The 25,362-nt window shown below is 51.2% G+C and overlaps 1 protein-coding gene across 5 annotated transcripts in view; it reads left to right on the top strand.

The window, feature by feature from the left end:
• Window positions 1–16,455, top strand: part of DAPK2 (death associated protein kinase 2) — a 109,179-nt gene extending 92,724 nt beyond the window's left edge. For 4 of the 5 annotated variants that reach the window (XM_045540894.1, XM_045540896.1, XM_045540895.1 and 1 more), the window contains 4 exons: window positions 607–652; window positions 12,854–12,943; window positions 13,052–13,135; window positions 15,788–16,455. In XM_045540894.1, coding sequence (XP_045396850.1) covers window positions 607–652; window positions 12,854–12,943; window positions 13,052–13,135; window positions 15,788–15,868 — 301 coding nt within the window. In that variant the 3' untranslated portion in view covers window positions 15,869–16,455. Of the gene's footprint in view, window positions 1–606; window positions 653–1,974; window positions 4,611–12,853; window positions 12,944–13,051; window positions 13,136–15,787 lie in introns of those variants that run through there. The other variant, XM_045540898.1, reaches the window with a different exon arrangement.
• Window positions 16,456–25,362: the final 8,907 nt, after the last annotated feature.

Here is a 25,362-nt window from a genome sequence, read left to right as displayed (position 1 = left end):
GAGGCCAGTACAGGGGAGGATGGGAGATGTGCTAATCCTCCTTCTTCAGGGCCAGGATGAGCCCGGTGGCTTTGGGGTCAACGAAGGAGGCAGGCAGGTAATTGTAGGTGCTGGGTGCCCAGAGCATGGCCCGCATGGAGCAGGTGGGAAGGTGCACAGACCAGACTGCCGTGTCCTCTCAGTCTCAGGGCAGTGCTAGGTAGGGTCACCTGCCTGAGTACAGAGCAGCAAATGGCAGAGGAGAGATCTGGGAGGCCAACAGAAACAGAGAACAGAGATTTAGCGATGGAGAACTGGCTTTTGGAGGATTCTAGAAGCTCAGTAGAGCATTTATGACTCTCGTGTAGTGTGGTATTATGCCTTTCAGCCTTGGACTGAAGGTGAGGGTTTGGGTAGTAAGGTCACTCTACCGAGGGTCCGCCTGGACCACCTTCCCTGGAGTGCAGGGCATGCAGCCAATTCCTGTCCATCTCTGCATCCTCTGTTATATTGGTTTGATGGCGGTGGTCAAAAAATGCCAAAATGTCTAAAAAGAGTGAGAATGGAGACTGTTGCTCCTAGCTTCTGTCCTCATGGATCATCACTGTGTTCTAATCCTCACTGCAGGAAACGGCTCACCATCCAAGAGGCTCTCAGCCACCCCTGGATCACGGTAAGGGCACAGCCACGAGTTCCAGTGGGCAGGGGTCTCTGCTCTGTCGCCAGGGCTGGCTGGGGCAGCCAGGTGCAGAGGGCCTGTGGAGAGGCCGTTGCTTGAAGCACTAACCTGGGCACAGCTGAAAGCTAGTCAGGGCCTTCAGGGGCCTGGGCTTGTTCAAATAGGTTTATGCTACTTTAAGTTTGTGTTTCACAGGTTCATGTAACTTACGAAATGAAACCCTCACAAACCTCACTTGAAACCTTTTTCTCCGGGGCCAACTTACAAAGTGTCCTCTGCTGGAGGATGTGTCACTACCACTTCTCAAAGCAAGAATAAGGACTCCCAGTTGTAGAGAGATTGATGGCAATTAAAAACCGCAACTTTGTAACCAGGGGCTCCTTTCTGACTTTTGGGGCTCTGGCTCAAGGATGACACTCAGATCAGTGGCTGGGCTTCCTCAGTGACCACAAGGCCTCAGGAACAGGACTCCGAAGGGAAGAGAGGCAGCCACTGTCAAGGCAGTTCTCTTCCCTCTGGGGACGGCTGGGGCAAAAAGGCAAATCCCTGCCTAACTCACCCTGCAATTGAGCCTCCAACTGCTGGCTTTTCAGAAGGTCTTGAAGTCTAGTCTAGTGAAACACACTTTGGGAGGGTGGGTCTCAGAGACCAGGATTCCGGCCCTAGTTCTGCTGACTGGCTAGCTGTGTGCACCCAAGGATGTCACCAGACATCCCATTCACCTTAATTGTTAGGTGAGAAGGCCGGGGAGGATGGTCTGAATGTGCAGATAAGAAGGGGCGAGACCTGTGCAAGATGGAGAACAGGGAGGGCTGGCGTGGTTTGGGAGATCAGCTTCATCTGCTCATTGAAGGGTGGGGAGGCCAAGGGCCCTCCAGTGTGGGTGGGCCTGGAGTGCAGAGCTCTGGAGTCTCTTGGGCTGTTCCTGCGCAGTGTGCTGAGTGTTGCCGAGGCCTCAGAGACGCTCCTCAGCCTCCCTACATCAGCCTCGTGTGCTCCAGCCCTTGAGTGGGTGCCTGCAGAGTCCTGGCTGTAGCCTGCTTATCCGCGCGAGCGTCTCTTAAATGCTGTGCGTGTGGAAACCCTCCCTAATGGCCGTGGACCCCTCTGAAGTGAGCATGCAGGTGGCACCCCCCACCCCTCAACCTTTCTTATGGCCTGTGGGGGTGCTCGTCCCCCCCTGGTTCTCCCCACAGCCTGACGCATGCAGCGAATGCCCAAGAGGCCACGTGTGTGCCTTCTGCCTGCACCTCGGACTGCCCTTGGGGGCATGTGGCAAATTAACACTCTGGTTCTTCTGTCTGAACACCCACCAGTCAAAAGGAGAAGTCAGAGCCGCTGAACAGCGGAAGACAGAGCCCACCCAGCTGAAGACCAAGCACCTGAGAGAGTACACCCTCAAATGCCACTCAAGCATGCCCCGCAACAACACCTATGTCAACTTCGAGCGCTTTGCCCGTGTGGTGGAGGACGTGGCTCGGGTGGACCAGGGATGCCGTGCCCTGGCGGGGGCCCATGATACCATCCAGGATGATGTGGAGACCCTGGTCTCCATCTACAATGAAAAGGAAGCTTGGTACCGAGAGGAGAATGAACGCACCCGACACGACCTATCCCAGCTCAAGTATGAGTTCCGCAAAGTGGAGTCCATGAAGAAGCTCCTGCGAGAAGACATCCAGGCCGCAGGGGCCAGCCTCGGAGGCGTGGCCAGGAAACTGGACCATCTGCAGGCCCAGTTCGAGGCTCTGAGGCAGGAGCTCTCAGCAGACCTACAGTGGATCCAGGAACTGGTGGGCAGCTTTCAGCTGGAGAGTGGAAGCTCAGACAGCCCGGGCTCTGTGTTCCACCGGGACACCAGTGAATCCCTGTCGGAGCTGCTAGGCAGATCATGCACTGAGGAAGTCCTGGCCGGCTGGAGGCTCTGAGCACCAGAATCCCGTGAGGGATGCATCCTGGATGGTTTGCGGAAGCATGTTCTCATCCGCCCTGCTGCGGCATCCAGCTAGAATTAATTATCCTGCAGGGGTGTGTGTCTGTAGCATAGCCTTCCACCCCCTCCACAGAAGCCAGAATCGCAGAGGTGCTGGTTCATTATTCATTCTGCACCTCCCCTCACCAATCTGGTTTCCTGAGAGGGCGCTGGCAGGGCAGGCAAGCTGTTAAAATAATTAGAGAATGAATACCCCTTAGTGTACCCTTCTCCAGAGGGAGGATGGCTGGCCCTGGGGAGCTGCTGGATAATTGATTTGTGATGATGGATTTGTTCACATCTCACGTCCTGCCTACATGCCTTATGGAGTGCAGATCTTGGGCAACATTTGAGTTGAGTAGGGATAACTAAGTTAGCCTGGTGCTTTCCTGCTACGAAAGTGGGGATTTAAAATGCACAGAGAAAACAGTATTACCTTCCGTTTGGATTGACTTTTCACTTACCACGCACTTATGTCAGTGACCTTGCTTGATGCTTAAAAGAACTCTCTGAGATAGGAAGGTGAGTGGTATTATTATTTCCGTGTAACTGATGAGAAAATTGACTCAGAGAGGGGAAATGACTTAGGCTCATTCATAGCTAGTCAGTACAGATGAAACAGAAGCCCGAATGCCCATCTCTAAGATGAGGTATATGGGAGGAAGTAGTTGGGCTTTGCTGTAAATATCCACCTTAATATTAAAGTTCAGATCCCAGAGGCGAAGTAAGCGACTTCACGTATTCTGCCAGGTGTAGGTGCAGTGCGTACACCTGTAGATGACTGGCCCAGGAAACGTGTCCCAGAAGGCACCGTCACTGTTCCTCCCCAGCCCCAACCCTGTTTGAAGACCAGCCTGCAGAGCAGGGGGCCAGGAGCAGCATCTCCCCCTTCTCTGCCCTTTCCCCTTCTGGCTAAGGCCCCTAACTTTGGGTGAGAATGAAGACCGACCGAAAGGAGCTCAACAGGAAGTTCCTTTTCTTATGTGCCCAGGCCACTGGGCCCTGAAGGTCTAAGAAATTCCACGAGGGTTTTTGAAGAGAGTGGACATAAAGATTGGGAAGCACAAGGCTTCATGGTCTCTTTGTGACCCAAAGCTGTGAGTACTGCTCCTGAGGATTCTAAGAGCTCATCTTTCTTTCCCTGGAGGAGGGGCCAGCCAGCAGGGTCGTGTAGACAGAGCAGGGGGTATGGGCCCCGTGCTGTGCCAGAAGCTTAGGGGTGGGGAGAGCAGATTGTGTAGTTAGAAAGTGCCTCCATGGCTTCACAAAACATCCCTGCCAGAGAGGCTGGGTAAGTGTTATTTCCAATTTAGAGATGAGGAAACAGAGGATGTGATTTGCCCAAGGTCACATCATTTGTGGCAGAAATGGAGGCCTTCTGATGACAAGTCTGTTGCTCCTTCTGCATCTCCTGACTGCCCGGGCTCCAGGAGTTTACTCTGCTTGTGGAGGCAGGTTACGCCCGGACTCATGCATTCATCCATCCATCCACAGATCGGGCACCTACCGACTTCCAGATGCTCAACTTGACTCTGCAGATACAATGTTGAGTAAAAACAGGCCTCTTTCCTGCCTTCATGGAATGTTCAGTCCAGTGTAGGATTCTAACATTGATCAAGAATCACACAAGGGACACATGCTATGAAACAGAAGCGTGCAGCACTGCAAGAGCCTGCAGTAGGGGTCTCATCTAGTCAGGGGAGGTGTCCTTGACGCAGGGAGGCTGGAGCTGAGGTCAGCTCAGCAAGCCAGGGAGAGAGAAGTGTCCCCAGCAGAGCCATCGTGCCAGGGCTCTGTGATGAGAGGGGACTTGGCAGGCTGCAAATACTGGAGGGGAGCAAATGGGAGTATGGTGTGGACATGGTCAGAGGGGAGGCAGGAGCAGCAGGGCTTTGGTCGCTTTAAAGCACTTTGCCTTGGCCAGGTGCGGTGGCTCATGCCTGTAATCCTAGCACTCTGGGAGGCCAGGGTGGGAGGATTGCTTGAGGTCAGGAGTTCGAGACCAGCCTAAGCAAGAGCAAGACTTGCCCGCTACTAAAAAGAGAAAAATGAGCCAGGAGCAGTAGTCCCAGCTCTTGGGGAGGCTGAGGCAGGAGGATTGCTTGAGCCCAGGAGATTGAGGTTGTAGTGAGCTATGATGATGCCCCTGCAGTCTAGCAGGGGATGAAAGTGAGATTCTTTTCAAAAAAAGAAAAAAGAATTATGCCTTTATCCCAGAAGTCACAGGAAGTTCACTGATGGGTCCTGGGCACGTCAGCAGTCCCAGGTGCTAAAGGGGGAATGCCCAGTTAGTGACACAGACAGGAAGTGGTTTAAGACAGGACATGAAAGTTTGATCTCATGAAACCATTTCTTCAAAATCCTATCTCCTTTTCTATTAGCATGCTGGACGATTTCAAATATCATATATAATATTTGTAACAGTAATTTTTTCATCAAATATGCGAAGCCATGATTATAAGATGCATCACTATTATGTGGACCACTAAGAATGAAAAAATAAAGCCCAAGATGGGGAGAGTCTAATAGGAAACCCCCCACATAAAGCTGCAATACCCTCAGTACCCGCCTTAGTGAGGCGGTAAGTGAAAAACAAAGCCACCATGCAGAAAGGGAATGCAAGGAAACTGTGTCTCCACCTTGTCACTAGGTGGGGGTGAAAAATCCTCCCCTGAGGAAAGGAGCCACATGCAGGTTTGCCCTCTGCATTTGCATAGCGTGATCCAAAAGAACAGCAAGCAGAAAATGTAATGTCTGATGGTCTGAGGCTGGGTGGCCCCAGATGGCTGGCAGAAACTGCTCAGTCCTCTCCCAAAGCACCTGCCTTCACTCCAGGCTGACACTAAGGATGTGTCATGGACTGGGAGATGCCTCCTGATTTCAGAGATCTGAAAATGTGCATCTTGGAACCAACACAAGATGGCAAAAGCCTGTTTCCTGCGTCCTGCTCAAGAGAATTGGTACAACTGACCCGTCTACAATCTCTCCAAGGTCCTACCTGCCCTGTCACAGGACGTCCTGTGCTTGTTTGGTGTTAAGATACTGCAAACATTAAAGGTCCCTCTGGCCGTGTCAACAGGCCTTAACCTTCACACAGCCAGGTTTCCCGAGGAGAGGAAGCCACTGGCTGATGAGCAACTCAGGGCAAACTGCCTAGTGAAGGTCAAAATAAAACGCACGAAAAGAGTAAGAGTCGGTGCTGATTTGAATCAGGGAAGCTGGGAAAACGGAGGGAGAACTGTGGAATCAGCTGCACGCTGTTCATGCTCAGAGGGTCCCCAGAGGTGAACCACCTGACGCCACCATTTTACATTTTGTAGGGCAGGACTTGTCTGTAGTCACCCAGCTAGTCGGCCCCCAGTCTGGGCTCAGAGCCACAAGTGGTTTTCCTGACAGCAGTGAAATCACCCTCTCTGCGTTTGTGTCCAGTCATTGGCAACCGCTTCTCATTTAGACATGTCATGAGCAGACCTTTTCTGTACAAAGAGAGTTGAGAAATGCCCCCAAGTCTCAGGGAAATCAGAGAAGGCTGTGGCCTTTCCCTGCCACCTGGCCAGTTGAGCTCCCATTCTCCTTTCACATCGTAACCTAATGCCGAGCGGAGCCCACGGAGGCCAGTGGGCGCAGCCGGGGGACCTGCTTAGCTCTTCCCCACGCCCACAGCAGGCATTTTAGCAGCGGTGTCGAGGGCCAGGCTAGCGATGGCCGGACTGGGTGTGGGGAGTGGGAGGTGTCGCCGGTGCTAGAGGGAGGAAGGCTCTGTGGGCAGGCCCCTTCCCTCTGCCGTCGTGGAGGATTTTTAATTCACCAGACTGCGAATTAAAAGTCAGCTTCTGTGCTCTGTTCAAACACCATCCTGGGCTGTTTGGGAGGGGAGGGTGAGTCCATGACATCTCCCTGAATGACAATTCCCACGGAAGCTGGAGCATCGGCCCATGGGGAAGGCAGCAGCCTGTCCCGTCTCCGAGGCCTGTGCTCACAGCTTGCGGTTGCCCGACTTTGTGTCAGAAAGGATGGCGATGGTTTGGTAATCACTGATTCTGCAGCCGCAGGAGGCTGGCAATGAAGGGATGAGCAGAGGAGTGATGACAGGAGGAGCCAGGGACTCCTCCGTGGCCCCCTGCCCCTGTCCTCCCGGTCCCCTGCAGGTGACTGTGAAGGTGGTGGCTTCCCACCTCACTCCACCACACAGCACAGTCAGCCCGTGTTGGAGGTGGCTGTGTGCCCAGCTGTCACCCCCACGGCTGACCTTCTGTAAATGTCTGTGGAACTGAAAGCCTTTTCTCCTTTGTCTGGAAAATTCTTGGCCTGTGGAGAAGATTCTTTGCCCTGGAGAGGAGACCCAGCAGTGGGCATATTCAAGTTGCAGAAGGGGCCAGTTCTGCTGAACAAACATTGATTGTGCTCTGGCTCTAGGGGGGAGGTGACAGATAAGGACAAGACAACCCGAATAAAAGACTCAGTGTCTGGGGCAGATGGGGACCCAACCAACTGGGAGATGGGAAAGGCTGTGGTGAGTGATAAAATAGCTACGTCGGATTCCAGAAAACAGGGGAGAGAGTTCTGATTGAGAGAGGGTAGGAAGGGCAGCAGAGAGCAGAGGCCTCCCCAGGGATGGGCTCCCCTCTCCCCGCCACCCGCCACCCCAAGCTGTGTCCCCACGAGGACGGTGCAAGGGGAATTTGAAGGGGTGGGGATGAGGCCAGGTTGGGGTCAGGAACTTGGAATGGTTGAGTGGAAATTAAAGAGAGGGAGACTACAGAGGTTAAATAGAGGGAGAGTTTTTGGTTTTAATTTTTTGTTGTGGTCTTCTCAGCAGGAAAATTTTCAAAACTTACACAAAACCATAGAGAACGGTATAGGGAAGTCCATGCACCCGTTACCCTGCTTCAACAGGGGTCCAGTCATGGCCAGTCCTCCTGGATGCATTTCCCCCATTGGAGAATTTGGAGTATTTTAAAGCAACCTTCAGATTTATTTAACTCTTAAATTCTTCAGCATGAATCTCTGATAAAGACTTTCTTTTTTTTCGAGAGAGGGTCTCACTGTGTCACCCAGGCTGGAGTGCAGTGGTGTGATCATAGCTCAAGCCTGGGCTCAAGAGATCCTCCTGCCTCGGTAGCTGGGACTACAGGCATATGCCACCACACCCGGCTAATTTTTTATATTTTGGAGAGACAAGATCTCTCTATGTTGCCCAGGCTGGTCTCAAACTCCCGGCCTCATGTGATCCTCCTGCCTCAGCCTCCCAAAGTGCTGGGATTACAGGCATGAGCCATCGTATCCAACCAAGACTTTATTTTTAAAATAACCACTGTGCCATTATCACACCTGACAAAATCAGCAATAATTACTTCATCTCATCCAGGTACCCATTCTGTACTCACGTGTCCCCACTGTTCTCAGGGGTATCCTGTTACAGCTGGTTTGTTCAATTCAGGATCCAAACACAGTCCACATGTGGCATTTGGTTCCTACGTCTCTCAAGTCTCTTAGGCTTTATAAGAGTACAAGACGAAGAACTTTTGCAGCTTTCCCCAGGGACAAAAAATTGCTGAAAAAACTGAAGGGCCCAGAGAAGAGAATTAAAAGAGAGAATATATCCATGCTGGGACCTAACTCAGAAAAGTGAGACCAGGCTGAACAAGGAAAGGAATGTTCCTACCTCGTTCCATTGGCGTGTTTGCTGTAGGGGACAACCTGCAGGCTCACAGCCTTTCTGCAGCCCTCCCCACCTGTTTACACCACGGCAGAGACTCAGGTCCCCACAAGCCTCATGTGCTTCTTTCCTGGGAAAATAGGCAGGTGAGGCCAACAGGCTCCAGCCATCAAAACAGCCAGCTAAGGAGAGGGGTGGAGGTGCCACCTATAGAGACTCCATCGAGAGAGAGGAAGGGATGAGGCCCAGCGTGCGACGGTCCTGGGCGAGAAAGAGAAGTGGGTGTGAGGGTGCCCCTGGCTGTCACTGGAGTGTGGGGCTCGAGAGCTGGCACAGATGGAGCTTGGGAGAGTTGCAATCTGCTTGCAGTTTCTAAAGGAGGCCTAGTATTTCGAGAAGATTGTCTGGCGGGGCTCCTCTTCTGTAAAGCCAGTATTTTTTCATGCCTTAGCGATGGCTGCTGCTTCCTCTCCCTCCTCTGGCCTAGCACACCCCACTGGACTTTTCAAAGGCATTTGCATCTGCATGAACACAAGTTGACTACAGCCACAGCTTTCTGTTTTCTTTCCTCCCTTTCTGACATTTTTCCAACACACCAAACACACTCCTAGGAGCCTGGTCAGACTTGCCCAAAGCTCCCTGGTATCACTGATGGACCACAAGGCCTGTTTGCAGAGAAGGCTGGGTCAGGAGAATATGCAACATAGTTCCATCTTCCCCTCACATCCCCGATTTAATCAAAAGTGTTTGTGCCACGTTTCTTCTGGGAAGGGATTTTGCTGTGGAATTGACATCTCTCTGACTCTCAAGGCTGAGATGATAGCATCAGCATTTGGTGAGCCTCTTAGCAACCAGGGAGGCCCATTCAGCAGGAAAGGCCAGCCTGACAGATTTATGGCCTGGGTGGCTTCCTTGGTCTCATGCTGTTGCTGAGGCATATAGGCAGGGCCCTACAAGCAATTGCATCACCTCCCATTAATGGCCTCTGGGAACAGTGTCACCTGACATTTTAGCTGGGCCAACAGGAGGCTGAGATTCTGGTTGTTTTTTTTTTTTGAGACAGAGTCTTGCTCTTTCGCCCAGGCTAGAGTGCCATGGCATCAGCCTAGCTCACAGCAACCTCAAACTCCTGGGCTTAAGCAATCCTCCTGCTTCAGCCTCCCGAGTCACTGGGACTTACAGGCATGCACCACCATGCCCGCCTAATTTTTTCTATATATTTTTAGTTGTCCAGATCATTTCTTTCTATTTTTTAGTAGAGACGGGGTCTCGCTCTTGCTCAGGTTGGTCTCGAACTCCTGACCTTGAGCGATCCTCCCGCCTCGGCCTCCCAGAGTGCTAGGATTACAGGTGTGAGCCACCGCGCCCGGCCTGGGATTCTTGTTAACTTGATCCCCCTTGTTTGCATTTGACCTTCCAGCTGTGGATTCAGCTATTTCTCTCCTGGGCGAGGGTTCCAGTCAGTAAGTGGATAAAAAGAGGTCCCTTCCCTTCCAGAGTCTACTAATCCCACCTCATCAAACTGTCCTGTGAGGTACAAATGCCCCTGCAAGGGTTAGGCTTAAAGATCATTCATGCCAGAGGGAACTGCAGAGTCAGTGAAGTTAGAGTTTTGTGGGTTGGGGAGGGTGCTAATCACGTTGGAAGGAGATGGCAGGAGCTGGGCGGTGTGAAGGAGAGGGAACTGACAAAAGACAAATACAGTGGCCCTCCCATCCAAGAGTTCCACAGCCTCAGGTGCAACTGACTACATATTGGAAATATTCAGAAAAAAATAAAATATAATACAATTTTAAAACTATAGTATAACAACTATTTACATAGCATTGACGTTGTATTAGGTATTGTAAGTACTCTGGAGGTGATTTAAAGTATCCGGAGGTAGGTTATATGCAGAGACTGCACGATTTTAGATAAGTGACTTAAGCACCCGAGGATTTTGGTGTTTGTGGGGATCCTGGACCCAGTCCGCTGCAGAGACCAAGGAACGACTGTAAATAAATACAGAATAAAATGCCAGGTAGTGACATGTGCAATGAAGAAGTAGGGCACAGCCATGGTGAGTCGTAGGGGGCAGTTGGGGTGCTACTTTACATAGGGTGGTCAAGGAGGGCCTCCCTGAGGAGGTGACAGTTGAGCAAAGTTGGGGCATATAGAGAGCACTGGGAAGCCACTGGAAGGCTCCAAGAAGAAAAGGCAGTTCTCGGCACAGATCATTTGCCCTGTGCCTGCTTTTGTGCCTCCCTTCCAGGTGGGACTAGACCCAGGGCTGAGCTCACAGGTATGCAGAAGGGGTGACAGGCGGTTAAGGACAGGGTTGAGAGAGGTGGGAGTGGCCGATGGTCCCTCAACAGCCTCATCCTTTTCTCTTCCCTCTCCCTGTCTGCCTCCTTCCCCTCCTCTCTTTCCTTCTGCCCACTTTGGCCCAAACCACTGTGTTGCAGTTTGGGAGTGTGACCAGTCCCTGGCTTTCCTATTTCCCCTCCACATCAAGGCTGTGTGCTCTCTCCCTCTCCCCTGCCCCCCGGCCCCACAGAACTCTGCGTCCCACCGGCTCCTGGGCAGGGCCGTGGGAGCCGTGGTGTCATGACTCCCTTTCATGGTGCTACCACTGGGCCGAGCCACGTGGCCTTGGCCTCTCAGCAATGGGTCTGTGCAGTTCCCAGGTCCTGGGATTTCATTCCAATTTGTCTCCTCGGCAGCTCAGGGAGCCAGTTTAGCCATAAAGCTATTAAACTGGTGTAGGTTCTGGGTATGGGGGAGAGTGGGGCAGGGGACATTGCCGTAGACATGGAGAAGTTTCTGTGCCCTCAAGTTGTTTCCCAGTGGTGGGATGATTCCTCTGCAAGGCTGAGACAGGCGCCTTACACAAGAAAGGAGCACACATGTGCTTTGGCCATGGCAGGGAGGGAGATGTTACTTTCTGGAAGTTGTCTTGGGGGAAGTCACACCTGAACTGGGCATTGAAACACTTGGAGGCCTTCCAGGGGGATGGGGTGAGGTGGCCATGGCGCGGGCCTCCTGCCAGAGGATGCCAAGTCTGGAGCAGTGTGGCCAGCAGAATGCACTGGCTTCCTTCTGGTGCCTGGTGCCACAATGAAAAATAACAAGGCGGAGGCGCACTCTGGAAGTGGTTAGGAGACAAGGCTAGCACTCCGGAATGGATGAGCTGCCTCGCTCTGCGCTCACCCAGGCGGCACTGCAGTGAGAAGGCTGTCTGAGCAGAGAGGAAAACAGAGCGGCGTGGGGCCTTGTGGAGCATCCTGGGCAGTTCATTTTCTTGAGTCACAGGGTCCTTTGAGAACCGCTGAAAAGCTATAACTGTCCTCGGAAGAAATGCATGTCCGTACATACACATTAATTTGTTTTTTTATTGAGATATAATTCACATGCCATAAAATTCACCACTTTAAAATATACTATTCAGTGGTTTTTAGTATATTCACAAGGTTGTGCAACTATCAACAGCATCTAATTCCAGAACATTTGCATTACTCCAGGAAAAAAGCTTCTTACCCTTTAGTGGTCAGTCCCTATTCTCCTCTTCTTTCTGTTTCTGTGGATTTGCCTATTCTGGACACATTGATGTAGGCTGCTTTCATTTAACCTAATGTTTTCAAGGTTTGTTTGTTTTGTAAAATGTTATCAGGACTCCATTTGTTTTTATTAATAACATTCCTGAGTAATTTCATTATATGGATGTAGCACATTTGGTTAATTCATCAGTTGATGCATGTTTGGGTTGTTTCCACATTTTGGTTGTTTTGAATAATGCTGCTATGAACATTCATGTGCAAATATATACACTAAAATTTGCAGACCATTTCAGGAGGTTCCCAGGACCCTTGAAACCCATCTCTTGATCTAGAAAACCTTTTTTTTACAAAAGGGAAGAATTCAAGAGGAAATGGAGAAGGCAGGAAAGCTAATGGTAATTTATTACTATTTGTTGAGTGGCACTGGGTTAAGTGCTTTATATACCTACAATCATTTCATCCTTAACAACCCCAGAACATGATATCATTACCCCCATATTACAGATGAGAAAACTGAGGCTCAGAGAAGCCATGCCAGGCTTCTTGGAGAAGTCAACATTTGAGCCGAGCTTTGACTGTCAGGCCGTGAAAGGCAACTACACATCCTGTCTCCTCTTGACCTCCATCAAAGCCCCTATTTCCTTTATTTTTTAATGGACTATTAATGTGCTATTTTCCAACGAGGCATCCATTGTGCTAAGTCCAGAACCATCCTAGTGTACAGGGGGCATCCCAGACTGCTGTAAAATGGCCCTGTCCCCAAAGTGATCCGTGACTGAAGCCCTGCCTCCAGCCAAGCCTCCGTGTGTGTCTGGCTGTGGTAATAATAGCTCAGGCACCAGGCGCATCTCCTGCACAGCTGGGGCATCTGTAGCTGTTGCCCTCACTGTGCGGCTCCCACTTCCCTGGAGGGGAGGTGCCAAGCCCAGGCCAAAGATGGCGGGTGTGTGGCTGGGGGTTCTGTGGGGAGGGCGGTGGCTGCTGTCCAAAGCCACCCAGCATCAGCCACCATGCTCTGCTTTGTGTCCCAGCCGGTGGACAACCAGCAAGCCATGGTGCGCAGGGAGTCCGTGGTCAACTTGGAGAACTTCAAGAGGCAGTATGTGCGCAGGCGGTGGAAGGTGTGTCCAGGTTTGCGGTGGGGGGCAGGGGGCACAGGCGGGGCCCTGGCTGTCTCCTGGGTCTCGGTGCAGGTTGTCACCTGGAGTTCTTTCCTCTGCCTCTCTCAGCTCTCCTTCAGCATCGTCTCCCTGTGCAACCACCTCACCCGCTCACTGATGAAGAAGGTGCACCTGAGGCCAGATGAGGACTTGGTAGGTAAAGGCTGTGTCCTCTTTCTGGGCAGAATTCCGGGGTGGCCTGGAGCTCAGGGATGGGGAGAGCTCCCTCTTCCCCCAAGGCAAGTGGGTGCCAACTCTTTCCAGCCAGCTCTGCTGGCCCCGTCCTCTTCCCTGAAGGCTGAAGTGTGATCATCAGAGGCACACATGTTCGGGGGACCCCTGGGTGGTGCTGGGAGGGGGGCTCTGATGGGGCAGCGTGAGCTTCTGGAGGATCTCGAACCCTGTCCAGGTGGGACTTCAGAGGGACTGCTGCTGCCACTCCACCCACCCCTCCAGCCTCTGCCTGAGGACTGGTAGCCCACCAGAAACCTTGCAGACTGTGGAGAATGAGTGCCATAGACAACCCAAAATTTCTTTCTGACAGTCCAAAAATCTGCTTTAGAATGGTAGCTTCACATGCTTATTTCAATTTTTCCATTTCTGTTTGCTTTTGATTACCACTATAAATAATAATAACATTTAGAGGCTATCTTATATTTGATTACTTTGTTGCAGTTTTATGTGCATTTAAAATGGGAGGCATAGAACAGAATGTACTTGTGAAGAGTGTGGCCTCTGGAGCCAGACTGCCAAAATTCAAATCTGCCGCTTACAAGCTGTGTGACCTTGAGGAAATTACTTAACCTTTCTGTGCTAAAATTTTATCATTTGTAAAATAGTGTTAGTAATAGTTCCTGAGGATTAAATGATGACATATTCTTAAAGCCTGGCATGTCAGTGCTCAATAAATATCAGCAATTATTGTTGTTTTTTAAAATCCTCCTGTAAACTTTAAAATGCAGTGCCAGTGTTAGTATTTCAGTTGGCAGGGATTTCCTGGACAGCCCCTCCCCCTGCTCAGGGTGTGTGGTGTGGGCCCAGGAGTGTCTGGGATGGCACTGATTGGGACAGAAGGTGACTCCCCACTCAGGAAGGGGCCGGAAGGCAGCTGCCTGAGCTGGACGTTCAGTCCGTCCTGCGCCGCCTCAGGGCGCACAGTGCTGTGCTCCGCACGCCCCCTGCATAGCCTGGGGTCTCTTTTCTTCAGCTTGAGCTCTTTATTCTTGCTCTCGCCAGGACTTGAGGATTTACTGCTCCAGAGGCCTGAAACAACTGCACAGCTCTGACCAAGCCCTGTGCTTTCTCTGGCTGCGTTCCTCATCTGCTGTAAAAGGGACTGGACCTCCCTCCCTCTGAGAATCCCTGATCTTGACAGGTGGACTTTGCCCAGCGTCCTTTTTCACTGTGTGGCTCTGACTCATGCTAAAAGTTGCCGTTCAGCAGAGCTTGAGTTATTTTTACTGTTATAGCCGGGCTCAGTCTAGGATGTATTTGGCTAAAGTTGATCTTGACCTTGGATTTCCAGCTGGCTCAGGCCGGGAGAAGGAGAGGAGGCCCTGGACGAGCGAGTGGCAGGCAGTGGGTCCGGCTGTCGGGCTGAGCCCCTGGCCTGGTTGCCCTGACAGAATGTAGGCAGTGGGGAGAGAGGGCCAGAGAGTAATTGAAAAGAATTTCTTTCCTAACTGTTGTCCTTGAGCAAACATTTTTTTAAAGAGTCCTCTTTTTACTCAAACATTCAGCAAGCACCATCAGCTCTAGAAGTAGAAAAGGACTGGGTCTCAGACATCTGTTATACGGTTTTCCCAAAGGGACTTTCCTTTAAAAAAAAAAAAAAGTAATGCTAGGTCCTTTTGTTTAGGAAGCATTGGATTGAACATCTGACAGCAGATTGGGGTGTGTGTGTGTGTGAGAGAGAGAGAGAGAGAGAAAGAGAGAGAGAAGGGGGGGGTTGTCCCGCTCTGTCACCCAGGCTGGAGTGAGTGGCACGACCATATCTTGCTGCAGCCTCCAACTCCTGGGCTCAAGCGATCCTCCCACCTCAGCCTCCCAAGTACCTGGGACTACAGGCACATGATACCACCCCTGGCTAATTTTTTTGTTTTTTTGTTGAGACAGGGTCTTGCTATGTTGCCCAGGATGGAACAGATTTTTTTTTTATGACTCATTTAAGTCTTTCTGAATTAGTACCTCTTTTAATAATTTTAGCAATATCATTAGATCCGTGTGACCTGAATGAAAAGACATGGTGACTCGGCTCTGGGTCAGCCATGTAGGAGCTGGCAGACTGTACTTTCTACTCTCTTCCTCTTTCATAAAAATGGAACTCAGAAGTCATTTCCCTGAAAAAACTGCACAGCAGGCCTTGCTAAAGATGCAGCGCAGGCCATGAAAGAAGAAGGGGTGTGGAGCGTGGCTGTCAGGAGCGTGGGGAGGAACCTGGGGCTCGCCCCTCCCTTGCTCTCTAGGCTGGGCTCGGGAGACCTGTCTGCCCACAGACCACCTATCCCTGTGGTCTCAGTTATGTGGCGGCCACAAAGGGCACCAGACATAATTTTCACTATGCCAATTTGGCCTCTCCTGATGCCTGGTTTCCCTTAGATACCCTACCTGCTTTCAGGCCTCATTGCAGGTGCCCCCCCACCCCCGCCACCGGCCTCTGGATGGAGCAACAGGCTTCCCTACGACACCCACCTCCCTGGCTTGTAGGCCCCTGGCCCAGGTATCAACCCCTGTTGCCCAGCATAACCCCACTCCTGGCATCTCATGACCTTCTGTCCTGGACCCCTCTCTTTTTCGCCCCTGCAGAGGAATTGTGAGAGTGACACCGAGGAGGACATCGCCAAGAGGAAAGCCCTCCACCCCCGGAGGAGGAGCAGTACCTCCTAACTGGCCTGGCTTGCAGTGGCCGCCAGGGAGCTCCATGCCCAGCGGGTCTCCCTTCTGCGCAGACTCTCAGACCCGGCTCGTCACCAGCACCCAGTGCTGCATCCTGAGCACTTTGCAAGAGAGATGGGCCTGCGGAGTTCAGAAGAGTTTGCAAGGGAGCCAGGAGGCCCTGGGAGCTGTGGCTGTCTGCCGTGGAGGAGGCACCGGCATTCCCAAAGTTCTTAACTCTCCATGAAACAGGCTTTCATCTGTCTGCCACCCTCAGAACCTGGGGTGGCGCGTGCACTGAGGAAAACAGTGTGAAGGAGCATCATCTTCATCGTGTGGTGAAGGTCCGGCTCGGGCAGCTTTCTTTACAGGGTGAGGAGTTCAGAACCAGCCTGGTCACACATCACACCAGGAAGACAGAGGCCTCTCCCGTGGGAACAGGGCGAGTGAGTAAAGTGCATCTTGGGTGTGAGGGACCAATCCTGTGACCTCCCGGAAGCCACAGGAGTCGGGACGTCAACCTGACCAACATATCAGACTGTTGCCAACTCACTGTGTTGCAATTTGTTTCATTTTTATTAAACTTCTGGTTTACCTGATGCTTGGTTTCTTTTAGGGCTATCTCTTTCTGAGTTCTTTTAGCCCAGGTGCCTGTGAGTCTGCGGGAGCATCAGATTGGGGTGCTGAGTGGACAGAACCTCAGAAGGTCCTGCCGACCATCGCCGCTGGCCTGCAGGGGGCCTGCCTTCTGCGTGCTTCCCCAGGGGGAAGGTGTCCAGCCCGTGGTCCCTCTGCCACCACTGCCATCACTGCTGTGTTAGGGGCTGAGCTGTGTCTCCCCCAAATTCATATGTTGAAGTCCTAACCCTTAGTATCACAGAGTATCACTGTATTTGGAGATAGGGTCTGTAAAGAGGTAACTAATGAGCTTACTGGGGTGGGCCCTACTCCGATATGACCGGTGCCTTGTAAGAAGGGAGATTAGGACACAGAGGAAAGACCACGTGAAGACACGGTGGAGGCGGCTGGGGGAGAGTGGCCATCTACAAGCTAAGGACAGAGGCCTTGGAAGAAACCAACCCTGCTGACACCAAGATCTTGAACTTCCGGCCTCCAGAATTGTAAGAAAATAAATTTCTGTTGTTGGAGCTACCCAGGCTGTGGTGCTTTGTTATGGCCCTAGCGGACTGTACGCCTGCCAACTACAGCCAGGATGGGGCAGGGAGGTCTTAAGGATGTGGACGGAGACGAGCAAGGAAGGGCCCACAGGGAGAAAGGAGAGGAAAAGAGGCAGCTTACCTGGACCCTGGCGTGGAAATGGCAAGGGAACCTCAACAACATAGAGATCTGGGCCCTGCTTGCCCAGCCAAAAGAACGGTGTTGCTGACCACGGGTGTCAGAGTCGCGAAAGAAAGGGAAAGAAGTCATGGAAGGCGAATGAGGGGACTGAGTTGAGGAAGTGAGCTGGGAAGGAGAGGGAGGGGGAAAAGTGAAGAAGGGTAGAAATGAAAGGGCCCCAGGGAAAGGGGAGGCACCCCCTCCCTTTGTCGGCTGCCAGCCAATGGATCCAGAGCAAAATGGATGGATCCAGTTTCAGGAAAGCTTCCAGCCAGAAATGGATTGAGCCTGCCAGCTTGTTGCGGAAAATTCTGCAGTCGACCTGCACTTCTCGGGCTTCCTCGGTTCTCAGCAGAGCCAGGGCTGTGCCTCTAGCTCGGGAGGACGCTGGGGCTGAGAACTGCTGGCCACATTCAGGGCCCTGGGCCTATGAGGGGCTCTTGGCTGTGGCTGGTCACAGAATTCAGCAGGGAATGTCTTGGGACAGGGAGCTCCTAGGAAGTCTAGGGCTGGGGCGGGGCTGCCCTCCTGCTGGTACAGACCGCAGTGAGGGGCTTGCAGGAACACAGGCTTGCGTTTCTGACCACGGTCATAGGGTTGGCCTTTACAACTGTCTAGCCCAACTGAAGAGGAAACTGAAGTCCAGAGAGAGGAAGTGACTGGTTCTGCTTCACACAGCAAATTTGTGAATATATCTGATGAAAGCCCAGACTTCCTGACTCCTAGCACAGTGCTCATCTCTTCAGTTTGATAAACTGTGGGAGACCTCTCAGGAAATAATAGACCATGAGCTTTGCCTCATTTTTAACAAGCTCTCATCTGTTTTACAGCTGCCTGCCATGTCCTTCATTCTTAGAAATGGAAGAAATTGTCACAGTTGCTTCTTCTGCTCATCTTTTCACTGTAAAGGACACCGCCCCTGGCTGGGGGCATCGCAGCTGCCAACCCCACTGGCTGCAAGGCAAGCAGGGAACCAATAATTATTGGACTCCCCCTACGTACTTGGCACTGTTCTAGATGCTGGGGTTAGAACAGAGGACAGGACAGGACAGACACGGTCCCTGCCCTAAAGGTATCCACACTCTACGAGCCCTGACAATCCAGGACTGTGTCATGCCCACAGACTGCTCCCTGCTGGCCTTCTTCTCATCCAGGTTATATAAAGCCCTGGTGACTGAGTCCCCTTGGCTGAACTTTCTGGTGTTTGATAGCACCTGCTGGGTTTCCCAGAATCCCTTGGAAAGCACAGGGCCAGGCAGTGGGCAGAGGGGGGCCTTTGAGGGTGCACATCCTTTGAGGATGCCTTTGAGGCCCAGCAGCCAGAACCACGCACCCACGCCACTCCCAGACAGGGCCACGGTCCCTGCGGCCTCTGTGCTAGCAGATGGCTGCTGGTCTCCAGGTGTGAGGATGAGTGCAGCAGCTGGCCCGGGGGAACCAAATGTGCTCTGTTGCTTTGAAGAAGGATGTGTCCACCAGCTGACACTTCAAGGCTGAAAGAGACCACAGTGTGCTCTGAGGCAAATGGAACATTTCCAGTGATGAAAGCCATGCTTGATTAAAATGCAGTTCTTTAAAGAGCTCTGAGGGTGCCCTGCCTCAGAGTGTGTGCCTGTGTGTTTGCAAGATGCTGCATTAATATTTCACAAATATCCATATAAATATTTTAGTGCACTGCATTTTAATGTCAATCTCACCGGCTTTCCTGACTGCAGATCTTAGATTGCATTTGCCTTTTCCACTTGTGTATTTATTTGCTGAAAACCTTATTTTGAAAGCAAATGGAGGCCATACCATAAGAAGCAAACCACCAAATCTCTTCAAAAGAAAAGTCAGGCCGGCCCTGTACTGCACAAAGTATGTATGTAAGTACACGTGAAAGAGCTAACCTGGGGACGGATCTGTCACAAGGAATTTTATCTGGCATAGGCTTATAGAACGTTCCTTGCATCTGGTCCCCAGCTTGATGTTATCCTGACATTGTTCTGTTCACTGTTGCTTCACCCCAAAGAATAGTATCCTCCTTGGTGGTCTGCTAAGAGGATCCCATTCTAAGCAAGCCTTAATAGGTTTAGGGACTGAGCAGTTGAAGATCTGTGAACAGTGGTTAATTGACATTTCAAAAAGCAGAAACGCAGTTGGTGAGCTCCCATTAGTAGTTTCTCTCTACCTGTTTTTCTCTTTCTCCCACTAGTTCTTTTTTTCTTTCCCCCTCTGCCCATTAGCAATTCATAATATATAGCTGAAGTATATATTTTAGTGATTACTTATTGAATAAAACTCATTTTCCCAGTTCTTAATCTAAACAAGTTGATTGTATTATATGGGGAGAAATAATTTGGAAGTATTTTTCCCCCTGTAGATCAGTGATCCTCCACCCCTGAACTAGAGGAAAAGTGAAACAAAGAAGCTCACAGTGATTTACAAAAATCTGTCTGTAATAGGAATATTTTGCATACATTTCATTTAATCCTCTTCCTAACCTTGTAAGGGAAACGGAGCCCCATTTATATAGATGCCAAAGCTGGGACAGCGGAGTTAAGAAATTTGCATGGATCATACAGCTGGAGTACTAGGAATCTGGATTCCAGCCCAGTGTGGCCCACCCCCAAATCCATATTCTCTGCTTTTCTTGGAGAAACACAGTGTTGAATGAAAACACAATTCCAGAGAACCATAGTATGATATTATTTTTTTAAAGCTCAAAAATGATACCCCAAGTTGTTTAGGCATACATGCAAGTGTGATAAAATTGGACTTTAAAAGCAAGACTTCAGGATGAAGCTTGCGTCTGAGCAGCTGAGACGAGGGAGAGGCTGAGGGTGTGTGCTGGGCTCTCGGCAGAGTACTAGCCAACACAGTTCTTGGTGGGCTCATGCAAGTTCAGTTTATTCTAACTTACATGTTAGTTGTCTGAGCTTTTGCATGTATTAAATATTGTATTAAAATAACAAAGGGAAAAAGTGAGATGAAAAAGGTCAACCCTAATGGCAGCAGTTGCCACAGTGGCCTCTATTGGGGACAGGACGTGGTGGCTGCATGGTGACTGTCCCTGAGTGTGCGTTTCCCCTCATGACTCTTCAGTAGGCTTCTCTTTGTGTCCTTTTACTGGCACCTTGATCAGAGGTCATCACACCTCTCTGTGAGAATACGTGGGCCGGGATTACTATTCCCATCTTAAAGAGAAGGAATAGAACTCCCTGTTCCTCTCCCAGCCTTGCCTCCTCAGACATCACCTCCCCTTGGAGTTTGCCTAAGGACATGGGTCTAATGACAACCTCCAAGGCCAACCAGGCTGAATTTGCCAACTCATGCTCCAGGTGCCATTATTCTGCTCTTAGATGGGACTGTACTTGGGTTTCTTTGTCTCATTTTGGAATTGAGCCAAGGAAATCCTATATCTTCCCTCAATTCCCTTTTCTAGTTCTTAATAGTCCTTATTATATTTCACCACTCAGAGCCAAAAAACCTGGGCTAAGTCCTGCCACTTTTCAGCTATTGGACCTTGGCCTTGTCATTCAACCTTTCTGGGCTTCAATTTTCTCATCTGTGAAGTGGTAATAATAATATCAGTGTTAATTGTCATGAATGCCTTGTTGAAACAAATTTTGTAAAGGAAATTCGTCAATTTTGAAGGACTTGGCACATATAAGGGATTTGTTATTTACACAATTTAATTATGCTCTGAGACCATAGGCATAAAGAATGTAGGGAAGTTCAAACTTTCCCTCTGAAGGTTCCATAGCTGAGTCTGCTGAAATAAATTAATAGATTAACAGGAGAAACCCTCCCACTTGTTTTTGAGACAAAGTCTTGCTCTGTCACCCTGGGTAGTGTACAGTGGTGTCAGCGTAGCTCACTGCAACCTTGAAATCCTGGGCTTGAGCAATCCTCCTGCCGCAGCCTCCCAAGTAGCTGAGACTACAGGCATGTGCTACCATGCCCAGCTAATTTTTCTAATTTTTATAGAGATGGGGTCTCACTCTTGCTCAGGCTGGTCTTGAACTCCTAGCCTCAAGCGATCCTCCCACCTCAGCCTCCCAGAGTGCTAGGATTACAGGCGTGAGCCACCGCGCCCAGCCAGAAAAACCATTTTAATTGCATGCATGTGCACGGGAGCCTCCCAGGAGACTATGAGACTCCAAAGAGGGGCCAGATGGTTGAAGTTTTTACAGCATGAAAGAATAGGAGCTTGAGGCTTTTGTGGGAGGTAGTGATAAGTTATGGGAAGGAAAGGGGAGGAGCTGCATGGTGAACAAAGGTGGTCTTATACAAATGGAAGTCTCTCAAGTAATAGAAAGTTGTTCTGGAACAGCCTCCAGAAGAAAGGGTGATAGCCTGTCTGGATGTGGTGATGACTTTTAATCTCCTCTCTGGTGCTTAATCTTCCCTGGTTATTTGATGAGATTCCTAGAGAGGGGGTTCAAGACAATTGGATTCCTTTTGGAAGAACTTCCCTAGTTAGGTAAGGGAACTTCAGAGAGCCCCTCCTTGCACTGTGGAAGGGAAAGAGGGGCAGGAGGAGAAGGTCTGAGAGACCTTGGTTCTGAGGCTTTTCATTCTCCTATGTTCAAGGTGCTCAGCATCCCAAAGTGCTGTATATTGGGGTATTATGTTCTGAGCCTTGACAGTAGCAACTCTGAGAAACGTAGAAGTTAACCAACCATGGCCAGTAGGAAGCCTCAACTCTGGTCATCTAGACTCTGGGTGGAGGGGTCCTAGAGACCAGGTCCCCCTCTTACCTCTTCCTCTCGGACACACCTGCACGATGCCTGGTTCAGTGCAGACACTCAGGGATGGTTTATTAAACACAGGAGAAAGCATGAGGGGCTGTCCTTCCTCGCATTGGTGCTGAAGGCCACAGGGCCGTCTTCTTCCCACCCCCCCAGAGGAGCCTGCTGGGGAGGTCAGAGGCAGAAGAGCGCCCCACTGGGAGTCGTGGTGTAACAACTCTCTAAAGAAGTAAATGCAGGACCTGGGTTGTCTGCCCCACCTTGTTTTCTTGTTTGGTTGTTTCGGGTGTTGTATTAGTTTGCTAAGAACTCCATGGCAAAGTGCCACAGACTGGGTAGCATAAACAACAAAAGTTAATCTTCTCACAGTTCTGGAGACCACAAGTCCATGACCAAGGTGTCAGCAGGGTTGTTTTCTCCTGGGGCCTCTCTCCTCGGCTTGCAGACGGCCACCTTCCTGCTGCCTCTTCACGTGGTCCTGCCTCTGTGGATGTGCATCCCTGTGCCTCTGTGTGTCCAAATCTCCTCTCCTTATAAGGACACCTGTCAGAATGGATTAGGGCCCATCCTTCTGGCCTCACTTTAACTTAATCACCTCTTGGAAAGCCCTGTCTCCAAATACAGTCACATACTGACGTACTGGGGTTAGGGCCTCCACATGTGAATTTGGGGGGAACATAATTCAGCCCATAACAGGTATGAATGTATTTAATTCTTCATTTGAAGAGAGTAAGTACTTTGCCTTCCTGTTTTATGTCTAGCTTCTGAACACCCCTGGGAGATGGAGCTGTGGGCCAGGCTGGCACAGACTACCCCAGGTGTGTGAGGCCAGGCAGGCCGAATGCCTGGCAGAGTAGAATCTAGCATCTCTGTAGGGTTCATATTCCAGGCACCCTTGGCCGCTGGAAGCTCTGGCTCTTTTCTCACTCAGGAGTCGGTGCTGTTGCCCAACAGATAACATTTGTGATGCTGTAACTGCCGTGGTTGGTGTATACCTGCCTTTTTCACTCCAGTCTCGTAGATGAAATACCAGTCTTATGAAATATCCCAACAAGTGTTCATCGATAGCAGGAGAGTAGTGGGTGGCGGTGAGGTGAGCAGGGGGTTGAGGTGAAAAGGGAGCAGGGAAGACTTATAATATGTTGCCATTGAAACTTACAAATAGGGGCTGGGCGCGGTGGCTCACACCTGTAATCCCAGCACTCTGGGAGGCCGAGGCGGGCGGATCACTTGAGATCAGTTCAAGACCAGCCTGAGCAAGAGCAAGACCCCACACCCTGTCTCTACTAAAAATAGAAAAAATTAACCAGGAATGGTAGCAAATGCCTGTAGTTCCAGCTACTTGGGAGGCAGAGGCAGGAGGATTGCTGATGAATCTTTTGGAGGAGTTTTTTTGTGCATGTGTGCATGTGTGTGTATGGATGTGTATTGGGGCATCTCTATGTCTGTCTATACACATCTGGCTGTATTGGGGTGTCTGTGTGTGTTTCTGGGTATACCTAGGTACCTGTTGTGTGCATCTGACTGTGTGTCTGGTGTCTGGCTGTATGTGAGCGTCCATGTTTCTGGTATATCTGGGTGTGGGTGTGTGTACATCAGTCTCTGTATGAGTATACGTGGGTGTCCGTGCGTGTGCATCTGAGTGTGTGTCTGGGTGTCATGGAGGAAGTGCCTTCTAGGCCCAGGCTTTGTAGAATCTGTCCTACTGCTGTCAGACCTCTGCGGCTGGTCAATTTGACATTCCGGGGGATTGGGTTGAGGACAGCCGCGTCTGCTGAGTCATAAGGACATGGGCTCTGTGTGTGCACAGTTGGACGTATCGCCTTTCACCCCCACAGAGGAGAGATTTCAGACGGCTGGCTGACCCTGCATTCTTTCCGAAGGTCTCGACCCCCGCCAGCCCGGGGAAGGAGCGGAAACAGGAATGAATACTCATGAGACCGGGAGGTGGGCAGAGGGCAAACTGAGACCTGGGTGTTCCCCAGCTGGATCCCCCGGGTCATGGCTTTCTCAGGCCTTTCCAATAACCAAGCTGCAGGCTGTGAAACTGATGGGACACTTCCCGGTGCAGGAGGAAGCCATGGCGGATTTTCTCAAATGGTACAAACTGCGGACCAGACTTAACCATCAGTGCTGACCCTGGCAAGCCCCACCAAGCTGTAAGACTCCAGACTCTGGAAAATCCTTCTTTTCCCTCTCAAAACCAACTGATCGACAAATAAACAAAAAACACTGCACGTGGCATGCTTAGCCACGATGCAGTTAAGTGAGCCTTTCAAACTTTTCTGATTTAAATCGTAACATTTCCCCCAGGGATGGCTGGGGCAGCAAGGCCCAGTCACGGGCTCCTTGTGTGGGATGGGTTTAGTAGGTTCCTTGTCGAGAGCAGGCAGGGCAGGGAGGCAGCTGGTAGAATGTCGCGGGTGAGGGAAGGGCTGGAGCAGGCCACGGAAAGCAAACGCAGGGCGCAAGGCACCGGCGTGGACAGGGGTATATTCCTCTTCCCAAGGAGCCCAGGTGGGGGCAAAGCTGTGGATATTCAGCTTACCGAGAGCTAAGCTGCTTCCTCCAGCCACAAGAGCTGTGGATGAGGGGAGGGACGGTGGTGTAAGTGCATCAGGGTGGGCTTGGTCCTTCTGGGGGGGCATGGTCAGAGAAAGGCAGGGGGCTGGCCTGGAGCAGGAGGGTGTCACCTCTGGTCACTCCTTGTATTCAAGGAGGCCACTGACAAAACCATGTGTGCTGTGATCACTCGTCTCCAGTAAGGTCCAGCCCAGCCAGGGGGGCCGTGTGGGCCTGGAATTGCGGGCAGTGGGCTTGGTGGGGGGTCAAATTCTCCTGAGGAGAGAGGCGTGTGAGAGGGCAGACGGGGTGGTCTGCAGCTGGCCCACGGAGGGTTCAGAGCTTTCGTAGGTACTCATCCAGCCCCACTGAAGATGGCCAGGGGCGACAGGTAGCTCACGATCTCTTGGCAAGACCCACAAGGGCTGGTGTCAAACTGTTCATGTCAGTTTAAGTTCTTTCTCAGGCTGAGCTCAAATCTGGCTCCCCACACGTCCAGGCGTCATCCTCGTTCTGTCTTCTGGGGTCGTATCCATTTAACAAATATATAGGCAAAAATACGGTTCGTGTCCTCAAGGAATCCATAGTCCAGTGACAAGGATGAAATAGGAGCCGAGCTGGGAGCTAAGGAAGGAGTCCTTCGTTCTGACTGATGGGGGCCTGGGCAGACATCCAGAGGAGGTGGCATTCGAGACGGGCTTCAGGGATAAGAGGCTGTGGGGGGGTTGCTGTGGAGTCCAGGCCAGGAACCGCTTAAGTGAAGACGCACAGGCGGGAGAGAGCGAGGTACCTCCTGGGGCTGGGGGGTACCTGGCAGGGTGGGGCCTGGCACGGAGGGGTGCTGTGGAGCTGAGGGGGGGCCGGGCCAAGAGG

The sequence above is a fragment of the Lemur catta genome, chromosome 1 (assembly GCF_020740605.2).
Source record: "Lemur catta isolate mLemCat1 chromosome 1, mLemCat1.pri, whole genome shotgun sequence".
In the NCBI taxonomy this organism is placed as follows: domain Eukaryota; kingdom Metazoa; phylum Chordata; class Mammalia; order Primates; family Lemuridae; genus Lemur; species Lemur catta.
This window is presented reverse-complemented; position numbering and strand designations above follow the sequence as displayed.